General features: G+C 40.9%; 1 protein-coding gene across 2 annotated transcripts; it reads right to left on the reverse strand.

The window, feature by feature from the left end:
* Window positions 1-760: 760 nt before the first annotated feature.
* On the reverse strand, window positions 761-12,465 carry LOC137973409 (uncharacterized). 2 transcript variants are annotated; one of them, XM_068820207.1, is made up of 8 exons: window positions 12,014-12,465; window positions 11,039-11,724; window positions 10,483-10,600; window positions 8,853-8,978; window positions 6,587-6,661; window positions 6,398-6,494; window positions 4,118-4,184; window positions 761-3,775 (listed from the first exon to the last, which is right to left on the reverse strand). In XM_068820207.1, the coding sequence occupies exons 2-8, from the start codon at window positions 11,654-11,656 to the stop codon at window positions 2,105-2,107; spliced, it is 2,772 nt and encodes a 923-aa protein (XP_068676308.1). In that variant the 5' UTR covers window positions 11,657-11,724; window positions 12,014-12,465; the 3' UTR covers window positions 761-2,104. The 2 variants fall into 2 exon arrangements, with proteins under 2 accessions (XP_068676308.1, XP_068676307.1); XM_068820206.1 differs by having other exon boundaries at window positions 11,039-11,844.
* Window positions 12,466-12,500: the final 35 nt, after the last annotated feature.

Genomic DNA, 12,500 nt, shown 5'->3' on the forward strand with positions numbered 1-12,500 from the left:
CAAAGAAAAAGAGTATTTACGACAAAGTCAGCCATATTCGCACGTGGGGGTGAAAGTTGGCAAGGGTTCCTGCCTCCTGTAGAAGGACCTTATTAATTCATTTCTGGCAATCAGAAAATTTAAAATTGAGCAACAAACCATGTAATACTTAATACGTTAAAGTACAAAAGAAAGTGTTGTTTTTCCTTTTTACAAATTATGCCCCACACCCGTGTTATTTTTTTCTCCACACCTTGGGGAAATGGGAAACATGCCTAACAAATGTCCTGGGGGACGAACTGGCTTGGAAAAGATGGGTGGAAGGCTAATGAATATTCTTTACTTTATAGAGTAAGCTGAAGTAAGCATACGCTTTTCCCAATTAAACTGTATCATAACAGAATCCCACGAGTACGAAGTTCTGGTCACGGGATCAAGAAAAAAAACTCGCATCTTCAAAGCTACGTACGCTTACCTTGTATCGACATACCATTCATTCCTATATTTTTGGCCCATTTTTTTGTCGTTTTCCTTTGTCCGTAACGAAGGACTTAAGCATTCAACCAGCTGAACATCAAATTGAAGAGAAGAAGCTTGTAAATTCGAGAAAAATGAAAGCTGAAAAAGGCCTCAACGGTCGCCTCAACGTGGGTCGTCCGCCATGTTTTAGGTAGAAGAACCCGGGCCACCTGCGCAGTTTCCCGCGCTTTCAGCCTCGACCTGAGTCTTGTCGTGACTGAGAAACTTTGGATGTCAAGAGATCAAGAGATCTGGGTTCACACGAAGCGAGAAGCCTTCGACCTTATTGGCTAATTTATAATATACATTTATTTATTTGTTTATTTACATATTTATTTCTTTATTTCTTTAATGGAGGGAGCCTATAATACATACACTAGGTCCCCTATAATGATACACACACACACCCAACTTATGCTGTAAGAAAATAATCTACAGCCCGGTAAAAAAAATTAAAACGCATTGTTTGAAAATAAAGAAAAAACCCAAACTTGAGATACTCTCAACGGAATTTAGAATATGTTAACTTTAAACTACACACATTGCCACCCTCTCGTCAGACTTCTTCCAGTCTACAATAAAAGAACGACCTCAGCTGCTTGTTGGAAGATGAGAGGGGCTGTAGTAGCCTAATTTAATCTGGTAAAACGTTCCATTGGTTAAATATATGAACAAAAAGAGTCAGGGAATATATTTGTTCTGGAATGTACAGGTAAGAAGTTTGATAATGCATCTGTACATATCTTCAAAGGAGAGTTCGAAGGCATGACTTTTAGTTGAGGTCCACGTTTCTGACAGTTCAATTTGCAGGAGGCCCATAAATCATGGAAACTAAAAACACAATGGGCCATTTCCGAGTTGCTGTTTGTCTCGGTTTCGAAGCGAGTCTTGGTGCTCAACTATTGTAAGGGAAATGAGTATGATTTGCATAACAATTCGCAATTCATTTCCATTTGAATGGTTGTGCACCAGGACTCGCTTTGAAACTGAGGCATGCAGCAACTCGGAAATGGGCTATTAAAGAGACCGTAACTTAAATTGGGGCCAAGAAGGTAAGGCTTGTAAAATATTTATTACATTCTCAAAATCGGGTCGTACTTGAGTAAGCGCGCATCCCATTTTAATATCTACACCTCCTAATGCTAGTTACGTCCAGAAAGGCAAGTACTTAGCTTCACACCTAATATTGATATCCAAAACGAAAGTCCTAAGCATTTGCCATCTATTTCTAGCTACAAGGTAAGTGTAAGGGTCAGCGTTTAATAATTTTTTGCAGCTTCTTATCTTTACTTGATGACCGGACTTTAGGATTCCCCGCAGATGCGAGTAGTATTGAAGTATGGGAGACTTCATGACACTTATCAAAATCGCCGAGCCTCTAATTACAATTCTGGACATATATGTCTTAGTGAATCCATTGATGCTATCCTACAGCTCTGTGGATATCGGCGGGTTTTTCGTAATAAAAGCGAGCGTGACACGCGTGGCCCCGCCTCAACTCTATGCTCGTTCCAATCCCCCCTTGAGAATATCATTGTGGCCAATTTACATCCTCCAGCTCTGGAAAGCTTACAGACACACTGGTCTCTGGAAAGCCATCACAATCTTACAGATCCTCCTCGCTTAATGAAGCACCCGCATTCTTGGCACTCATTCTTATTAAAGAAGTTAAAGCATGCGCATTAGCCCTCAGTGAAGAACGTTGCGCTGATCTGTGGGACTTCTCCACAGGAAACTGAATCCTTTGACGTTTCTCCCTTGAAAAAGTCCTCTGCAAATGTCTAGAAGGTTCAACAGAATCCCTTGCTTCCCTTACTCTAGAATCTATATCCACCGTTGGTTTATTCGTAGTATTCTGTTTACTTAAAAGTAGCACAGTGTCTGACTTACTTTTGGACAGGCTGCAATCTTTCCCAGTAGGGGAACGAGAAGAACTTACTACTCCACCATGAACGTTTGCTGTTTCTGAGGATAGTCCAGGGATTGACCCATACCTAGTTTTTCTTAACATCTCTAAGCTCTGTTTTGCAGGGAGCTTCATTCGAGATTCTTCTCCCTCACCATAAGAACTTCCTTCTCCGTTAGTAAGACCACCTAACGTATCAAGCTTGGATCTACGAATGACTCGTAGCATTCTTTCCACCGACCGGTTCTCTTGCTCACTTCTCATCGTAGCATCTAAATCGCAAAACTCGACGTCAAACACTTTGCTAATACCTTTTGTATCTACGTTAAACTCTTGGGGTACCTTATGATTTTCTGAGACACTTTGATTGAAACTGAATACCTGCGGGGTACTTGTGTTGACTTCTCCGTCGAAGAAACTTTGGATTGGATCATTCCCTTTCAGATTAACGGTTTCACCTGAGTTACGCAGATTGAATGCCTCAGTTTCATCAAGAAACGAGGGTTTAACCTGATACTCTTTGAAGACCGAACTCTCCTCGAAGAACTCATGTTTTCTTTCGACATTAAAATTTTCTAGTTTTTCAGAGAGATAGCATCCACCAAATGGAAGTTTGCCAGCACCATCTTGATCATTACGAAAGGTGTCTTTTGGCGAAAATGCAGCCAGCTGGCTTGTTTTATCAGATCCTTGCATTAGAATGCCCTTGCCACTGGACACATCTCCTGGTTCTCGTCGTTGGTTTGATGGTTTCCGCGAAAGATTTGAGTCTCTTAGGCGAATAGAAATATCCTGTCTTTGTTTGTCTATCCAGTGACTTTCACATACACGATTTTCAGGAAGGATCTCAAGCTGAAGAAGTCGCAAGTCTTCCATTAATTCGTCAAGTTCTCGTTTTGTGCCACGTAAAGACCCATTTCGTGCTTCCACAACTTTTGAAACTGCATTTGGTAAAGCCTTTGACAAGTCGCTTAATCCATTCCTTTTGCCATCTATTTCTGAACTCACTCTTGGAGGTTCTTTGGAAATAAAGCCATTAAGTCGTTCATTTGAAAATGGAGATCTATTTTCAGTAGATTCTTTTAAATAAGTCGACTGGGAGCCACAACGATCTTTCACCGTCTCTTCTCTAATTTGTAGCTTCTTCATTTCCCTTCTAAGAGTATTGCTTTCTGAAGCATCACCGATCTTAATTGTCTCCGTCTTGCTTGGGTAAGCCAAGTACAGCGAATTTAAAAGATCAAGGAACCTCTTTCTATCTCTTTGAAGGATAATATCATCTGCCTCTAAGCTAGTTACAATACCAAGACGCTCGGCTGATAATTTCAATGCGAAGCACATTTTTTCAGCTGGAGAACCAAACTCCAAAACCTGCAAAACAAATCAATATGTATAGTATGGTGAGCTAAGAATACCACTGAGATGTTAAACATGGGCCTTCTTGGGGGCCTCCTGAACTCGCTTCGATTCCAAACACTTCAACTAGAGGCTCTGGATACGAACTCTATTGTCTTTGACCAGCATGGACGCCGGGTGGCAAAGGCGCATAGCATCCTCAACTTCGTTCTCGAGGCGTACCTCGCTCTTGTTCAAAGGTAGGAAAGAAGAAACACAATGTACCCTGGGAACGAGGCCTTTACTTGGATCGACACCATTACACAGTAGCGGATCAATCAATCAGTTCCTTATTTTGCTTCTCGTGCCAGCGCTTACCAAATCGGGAATAGCGTTGTCGAGAATCTTGTTCAGTAGAAGACATAACAAGGTACCATTCTCAAAACTGAAAAAAAAAAAAAAAAAAAGAATTGCAGGAATCAAGAACAAGGAAACGAATGAACACGCAACGGACAAGGGAATGGAACTAAGTTAACAGGCACCCCAACTTACCATCAGGCCCCAGTTGTTCAATGGCTGGATAACTTTATTGACCGGCCTCTTTCATAATGGTGGCCAAATAAATATTCCTCTGTTTTAATGCTAATAAGCCTTTATTGCCTCGCTACGACGAGAAAATTTCAGAAGAATTTCTGTTTCAAAATGACGGTAGTAGGTCTAATTAACATAAGTGCAAAAGAACTTAAGGCGATCACACACGCTGAAACAGTTCCCAAACACGCGAGACAAGTTGTGAATGACCCACAACACTTTGCGAATAAGCGCGCGCATTCCGAGAACATGGCGAATTTTTTTGTTTCGATCTGCGACAATCGGGATAGACAAGTACGATGGTGGTTTACTCTTAAACGAGCACTGTGACCTACATTTGTTACTGTACAAATTACCCCCTTTAAATAAAAAAATGTAAAAAAAAAATTATCGGAAGGCAAAAAAGATATAGCTAAAAACGTACACAAAGCCCCTTATCCAGGGATGTAAATTATCATCTTGAAAACAACGACTCGAGAAACGTTTTGAGTCGACGTCGTTTTCAGATGAGTGATTTTTCCATAAACTGTACAAGACAGTGTTCCATATGCTCTAGAATTTCTTCCTATCAGGTGTTTTTTCAAGTGTTACTTTAAAAGCCCTCTCGCTTAGATACCGCAAAATGTTCTCTGAGCCGATGAAATAACGCGCGTGATTGGTATCAGTACAAGCATCAGTGGGGTAAGAGTGGCCCATTACATCTCTTAAGCAAACACGATGACTTATCTTTTTTATTGTAGTTCTCAAACAGGGATTTGTCAGTAGGGAACATTCAGGGAAAGTTTCAAGAAAATCGTTCCACAACTTTTTTTCCCGAGGAATCACCTTAAACTTCCCACGACATGTTCCTGTGTGGTTTCGTAGCTCCTGTAATCTAATCCAGAGGTCGTGGGTTCGATTCTCACCCCACTGTTAGAGTTTTTCTCCTTCCTTGTGGTGGGGGCCATTTCCATGTGTAACACTATCGCTCAGACGGATTCAATGCGTTGATAGGCACTTACAATGTGATACTGAAACACCTAAGGGAACGGGAACCGCTGACCGGTTGGCTCAGGAGAAAGTGCTACAACAAGTTGCAAAATTGTTGAGACACTCCCGTTAAAAAACACCTTTTCTAGCTTCCGATACCCGCCGTATCTAGAATTTCAACCTTTTCCCTTTCCCACTTCCCCTCCCCTCTCCCCCTTTCAATGTTGACTGTTTCACTTTTCATCATTATTTTGTCTTGCTAGCAACGCTGATAAGGGGGGGAGGGGAGGGGGGCTGCAGTGTGGGAGATAATAGGTAAATTAATAACGCCCCAAGAAGGTGGAGTGTCTCCACTAATTTTGCAACTTGTTGTAGCGTTGTAATTACATCCACAAATGGTTTAGACTTTTGAAGTCTTCTCGGATAAGGACTATAAACCGCACCGCGCCCCTTCTCACAAATCTTGTTCATCAACTCTGTGGGAGACGGCTTAAAGATCGCACACACAATTCGAAACAAGCAGGGGCCCGTTTCTCGAAAGTCCCGCAACTTAACGGGCCATTTTCGGGTATCACAATTCCCTTTGTATCTCAAGAACGGAAAGGATTTATGTCTTCAAACTTGACAGTAATTTTTCTTTTTGTTACCTTTAAAACATGTTAAAAGATCGGCTTTCCAAAACGTTCACAAATGGCTTTTCGGGCCCGAAAAGTTATCGGAACATTCGAGAAACGGGCCCCAGAGCAAAGGAGTTCCCGGTGTTCAGTTGCGGTCTTGGCTTTCCATCAGCAATGTGATCGGGTTGGCGTAATCTTCTGAATGGATTACTGATCTATGAGACCACACAATCGCAACAGACAGTAGTCAAACTAAAAGAGTCCAAGCGCTGCAAATGATAAACTGATAAACGGTTGAAAGTCTAAGTATTTGGGCGTCAGATGGTCAAAAGATTAGGGCAACCATAGGCTGATGTTGAAACAAAGCAGGTTAAAAGATTAGATTCAGCGCGCAATAACAACAAAATAGTGATAACCGGTTGTGGCAGTGTATTTTGCACTAAGTTACAGTACTTAGGTTGAAGTATCCTTTAAGATTTACCTCTGAAAACCAGTAGCTTGTTTTCCTGTTACCTTTGATACCCAGCCAAACAATTCCAAGGCCTCTTGCTCCTCAAGGTTGTGACTTAGAGAGTTCGCTGCATGTCAAGCAAAGAAACAGTTATTTAGACAGAACTTAAGATGCTGACTCTTAAAGCAAAAAAATAGGTATTTCAAGACTCAAAAGCACCTTGATGCGAGGTGAAATGTCTGTAGAGACAATGGCATAAGGCTAAAACAACCTTAAGACTTCCCTTGACGATATCTAAAAAGTGAAAAATAAAAGATGAACATTAATTTGAAGTGCCAACAGAAAAGTCCCTAAATTACCTCCCATTTTCCGCTCATACAATGATATTAAAAGATCTAAAACTGTGGGCCCCACGGGTTATGTACAGTAAGTAACAATAAGAACGCAAGTAAAACAAATGTCAATGAACTACCACCGACCAGTTGGTTCAGATGGTGTAGCATCAAACTCAAAGTCCTCGAGTAGTGAAAAGCGTGACGCTTTCTTTCGTTTTACTCCCAAATAAACATTTCTCCAACTTGCATTTGCTAACTTTATTATTGCCCTTTCTGTCCGACTAGTCTAGTTGGGTGATACTAAAACAATTAGACCCTTCGCCCTCAAGGGCCACAGGCTGCTTCGCCTCATGGGCTATTGACCCGTAGCCCTTGCGGGCGAAGGGTCTAATTGTTAAATATAACTGCCGTACCAAATATGGTCAACAGTGCTGGAAATAACAGTCGGTCATCGGACATTGTCCGACCAAATTTTGAAAATGTCCGGCCAAATTCACATTATGATCGAACACGATGACCGAACATCTCACCAGCACATCTTGAGTTATCTTCTTCAAGGTGTTGTCAGTAAATAAATTATGTCCAGTCCAATTTGTCAAATGTCCGACCAAAATGAAGACTTGAAAGGACATAGGTCCTGTCTGTGAATAAAGAAAAGTTATTTCCAGCACTGGTCAAGGAACGCGTCAGCAATGAAACGAGCTGAAAACATTTTTGCAGCTCTGAGCAAAAATGGCCGACAAAAGCTGTTTTCGACCGGAATTGACTGAGGCAGTCGACAATACTACCCCCGGTTGTTGTTGATCGTGGAGTTCTTAATAAAACAATTATTCTACTCGGGCTTGTTGGATATAAAATGATTATAACCAACGAGGCACGTTATATATCACTTCATATCCAGCGTGCCCTCGTAGTGCAACCAATCAGCACAGTGAATTTTTAATAATCACCTCTGTAATTAGACTAAGAGTTTAAAACTCATACAACTGAGGAGAAAGTGCTGCCTCTTGTCATCTGCAAATGGCAAAACTTTCAAGTCTACTCAGATAAGGAATATAAAATGTAGGTCCTGTCCAACAATTAACAATTATTGGACGAGGTTGAGCATGTTAGCGATAATTATTAAGGCCAAAGATTGTGTTATCTGCTGAAGCAGAAGGCTGAGGCGGATAACACAAACTGAGGCCTTGATAATTATCGCTAACATGTGAAAACCGAATTCAATAATTGTTTTATTATGCATATTCCTGAGCTGAGCTCTGCCATGACAAAACTGATCGAACTGCTGGTTAGTGTGTTAGGTGACGTCACTTCTGCATGCATAAAACTATTGTCTGTAGGTATGACGTCAATTCTACATATATGTAATCTATTTTCTGTAGGTATGACGTAAGAGAAACAGAGCAAGCAAGAATTAGCTGCATGCTTATAGCCAATCAAAATCGAGCTTGTGACACCAATGTATAATAATCCTTGTTTATGAACTCTGTGGGATGTTAAATACCTCATACACTATTCCCAAAGAGTAGAGGGCATGGAGTTTGTGGTGTTGAGGTCTGGCTTTCCTTCTGAAACGTGGTTCGTTTGCCGTAATCTTCTGAAATGGACTATGAATCGATGAGACTACATAACAGAAACCGAAAGTAGTCAAATTGAAGATACCCAAGCACTTAAACTGGTTAAACTGATAAAACAGTTGGCTATGTAAAACACATGGTGTAGTTGAAGTCGGAACTACTAAAGACAAATACAGGTGGTGGTCATCAGAGCGAGAATACACCATATTCGTATTCTCAGTATTGCAACCTAGCTCCAGTCCAATACTGAGAATACAAAATTATGGTCTATTGCAACAGGAGCCTGAGTGCAAATTTAAAGCCCTTAACACCAAGCAAAACAGGTTGTATAAAGGATGCAAATTCTAGCACCTAAAATGCAACCATTTATGTGCTCTGGTGCATGCACTGACCAAGGGTTTTCCTTGTCACAAAAGCTTTTTCTAGCTATCCCTAAAATTGTATCCCACCATCAATAAAACAAGCTTAGAGAGCCTCCAAAAAGGTTTTATTGACCACAGGAGTTTTTCCCTGACACCAGGTCTCCGCCTTCAGTATAACACAACCCAACATCACGTCCTAGTTACTTCTTACCCTCAGCAGCAATGTTGTTCACAGACACATTATGATGCTGTAAAAAATCCAAGCATGTTTGCACATTCTCCATCTTTTGTACATCGAGGGCTGGTTTGATGTGGATCTGTGGAGGATATTCTCCAACTAAAAGAGAGAAATCACTAGTATAAGTTATAGATGTAATTGCTCCTTCTAGTGACAAGATAAAAGTTATATCATAATAAATATTGCTTTGGTGTATATAGCAGATGATAAGATAATTAGTTTAACAATTGGGACATTACATGTGCTGATCCCCACCAGTTTCCATGGAAATCAGTCAAGTGTTTTTATTGGAACGAAGGAAGAGGAACATCTAAAGATTGTCCCGGCAACTGTATAATACCAACCTTAAACAAAACTGACCATATCATATATTACAATATCACTGAATGCCCTGAAAAATTTGCCGTCTAACGACAACTTGAAACATATTTGTGAAGCACCACACCACAAATGAGATTTACAGGGCCTACTTTGTTGCACATCCACTTCAATGTGGTATATGACTTGACAAAGTTATAAAATGATAGGCTCTGTACCAACCACTCACTCGAGTTTGGGTATCCTTCCCGAGAAGAGATGGCTGAAGGTGTGAGCGATAGGTTGTGTCTGTGATGTAAATTCAAATATAATTTATGCAAAGTTAATAGTTGGAGGGAAATAGCATTAGACATCCCAAAACACCGATTTTAAGAATCAAAACAGTAATTACATAACAATGCTTAAAACGTCTGTGCAGATGATATGAGCTTGAGTTTGTGGTTAAATGATCAATGTGAGTTTGAATTCAACCAGCAAATCATCAACAAAATCGTCAGGCCTGCTTCAGCTCTCAGTCAACCTCATCGGCCCCCTCGTTTTGCCACAAATAAAGTCAGCAGTAATTTCAATAATATTGATCTTGAGGAATTTTACTTGCTCTTACATTAGCAAAGTATGAGGAGAAATTGCAATAGTAATGGATTTGAAAGCCATATTTTGACCTTGGCAACAACTGGAAAATCAGTGAAGTTTGCAAACTCAGGAAGTAGAAAACGACACAATTCCCATTCTCCAGTTTCTCGAACACTTTTCGTTATCGCAATCTTGAATAAAGCACTGTAAACCTTGAACAGGCCGGGTCAAAGAACACCTCCACACCAAAACATATAATTTACGCCAGACCGATTTGTGCAGGCGAGTTTCTGATTGGAGGAGATTAACAATGGCTTACCTCACGCTCATTTCCCAAAACAGCGGCTGGTAATCGAGCCTATCGAATGACTGACAGAGGAGACTTTATGAAGTTAAAGTAAAATAAGATTTCCCAGTCCATTTTCCTCAGATCCACTTTTGCATTCTTTTGGTATATTGATCTACATGTAGGTGGATGGGGAAGCATAAAATCAGAGGGAAGGTGTCTTACAACCCAGATGTGATGGAACTAACGGGAAATGGGCTGTTTCATCATATTTAAGTGCAACAAAATGGCAGTCATTCAAGGTTTCTCTTGGAATTAAATCAGTCCTTCGTATGTTCAGCAAGACATGCAACAAGGGCTGACTTGAATGTAAGCAAAAGCACAATTGTACCAAATTTTGAAATATAGAATATCCTATTCACTTACCTAGCATCTCAACTAAGATGAGAAGAGTGAGACCATCACCCAAGTCTCTGGCCAAGTCTGTGATCAAAAAGTGGTCTCGGCTTTCTTTAAAAAGCTTGTTGATCCATGTGGTAAAGAACTGCAAGGAAGAAATGAGATCAACTTGTTCCCAGATGTTTACTTGACCAGTTTCCTGTACAAAGTTGCATTGCTCAGAAGTGCAACACACATAGAAATAGGTCAAGCTTAAAACAAGGAACTGATGGTTCAACACGGCGAAGATGCAAGGATGGCCTGAACGACATCCTTTACAGGTTGATGCAAGAATTATCGAAATTGGCTGGCATGAAGCTAAGGCTTTTGTTTGAGAAAGGGGAAGCCAATGAAAGCAAGCATCCAGACTGCAATAAGAGGAATGAGACACTGGTGCAATAAGTTGTTGTTTGTGTCTGCTCCCCATCTTCTCACTCCAATGGCTTCCCCACAATTTTGCAACTTCCTCTCATTCTCTAAAAATAGCCAGTCAGCATTATGCTATAAGGGACTTTGATCGATTCCACAATATTTTCTTACTAACCATGCACTCATCATAAGTTTGTTGTCCAAGCTCTGAAGGGTTGCAGTGTGTTCGGGTGTTCTTGTACAATGTGGATGCATTTGGAGTGCAGGGACACTCAAGTACATGATCAGACAAACTCAGAAGCATTTTACTCATTCCTGGACTGGGTGTGCGAGACCTTTGTAAGTTAACACCTGTGGCACTTATTGGCATAAACCTTGTATTGTTTTCCTCCATGTGGAATATTCTTGACAAGGAAGGGCTTCTTCTGTCTTGTTTTTCAGAACTTGTTGCAACAGTCAACGGTATGTTTACCCAACTATGATCTTTTCTCCAAGTCCCACTGTCTGCAGATCTCATTCTACCTGTTTGACCAACTGAGAATTCTGTGGCATTTTCCTTGCCAACAGACCGACCGAATGCGTTGTCCTCTAAGATATTTTTTGGACTGGTAGATCGTGCAGTCCATAATAAAGACGTCAAGTCTGACGAAGAGTCACAATCACTGCGAGGAGATAATGTACTTGCTGGAAAGACTGACTCATCACCACTGGTATTTAATGCAAAGTCTTTAAAATGGAATGGAGTTGACAACCTAGATCCTGCAAGACTTGTTGACACTCGGTAGTCTGTCATTATTTCTGACAGAAGTCTCGAAGTTCAGTGATCACAGGTGAAATGTTGACCCTGATTTCAAGCTGAAACTGGGAAAACACATGTTCACAACAATGCCTTTCGTCAATTAAACGTGCCAATTTTAGAAACCACTAGAGGCCGACACTCGGACATTGCTCAGCACATGTACAACTAACCAAGAACACATTCTGCGCAGTATAGAAGAGAAAGACATGGTGATAATTTGCTAGGTACAGTCTTTCCAACAGCCAATGCATTAATTAAACTCTGACTTGCCATGAAATCAGCTGACCACGCAGTCATCAACTGCTTCGTATTACGTACATCTACAAAATTCTATTCATCACAAGCACTTACCGTGCATTTTCCTCAGTCTAAAATTAACGGAAGGATAACATCTACTTGGATTACAAAGCTTTTCAAAAAGGAAGGGTTGAATAAAGACGTCAAATACAAGAGAGTGGCGTGACTGTTGAAATCCTCAACAACGCGGGAATGATTGGAATTTAAGTCGGAGAAAGCACAGGTAACCCAGGCCTCAGATAAAATTCATGTAAATGACAACAAATCATCTCCAATCCTAAAGCACCTTATCAGGTAACCATCTTTCTGTTGTCACCACGACTTCTGTAGTTATTTGGCATATTTGACGTAACTACAGAAGTAACACAACAGCTTTGTCACTTGCTGAGCCTGCGCTACTTGAGTTTCCATGACGATAAGAAAAGACGCTGCAGGAAAAGGTAGAAGAGATTCAGGGTCGGATACAAAGGGGGGAGGGGGGGGGTGGGGCGTGGATTGGGTGACTAGGCCACCCCCCCCCCCCTCAGAGAGCCCACAAAAA

This window comes from Montipora foliosa, chromosome 10, assembly GCF_036669935.1.
Source record: "Montipora foliosa isolate CH-2021 chromosome 10, ASM3666993v2, whole genome shotgun sequence".
In the NCBI taxonomy this organism is placed as follows: domain Eukaryota; kingdom Metazoa; phylum Cnidaria; class Anthozoa; order Scleractinia; family Acroporidae; genus Montipora; species Montipora foliosa.

What these genes read in the sequence shown, in the direction of transcription:
- LOC137973409 (XM_068820207.1), bottom strand. Translation starts at nt 11,656, where the DNA reads ATGACAGACTACCGAGTGTCAACAAGTCTTGCAGGATCTAGGTTGTCA. An exon ending in ACATTTCACCTCGCATCAAG is followed by an intron (nt 6,495 to 6,586) that starts GTGCTTTTGAGT and finishes CTTGACATGCAG; the next exon opens with CGAACTCTCTAAGTCACAAC. An exon ending in CAAGCTACTGGTTTTCAGAG is followed by an intron (nt 4,185 to 6,397) that starts GTAAATCTTAAA and finishes TTTTTTTTTCAG; the next exon opens with TTTTGAGAATGGTACCTTGT.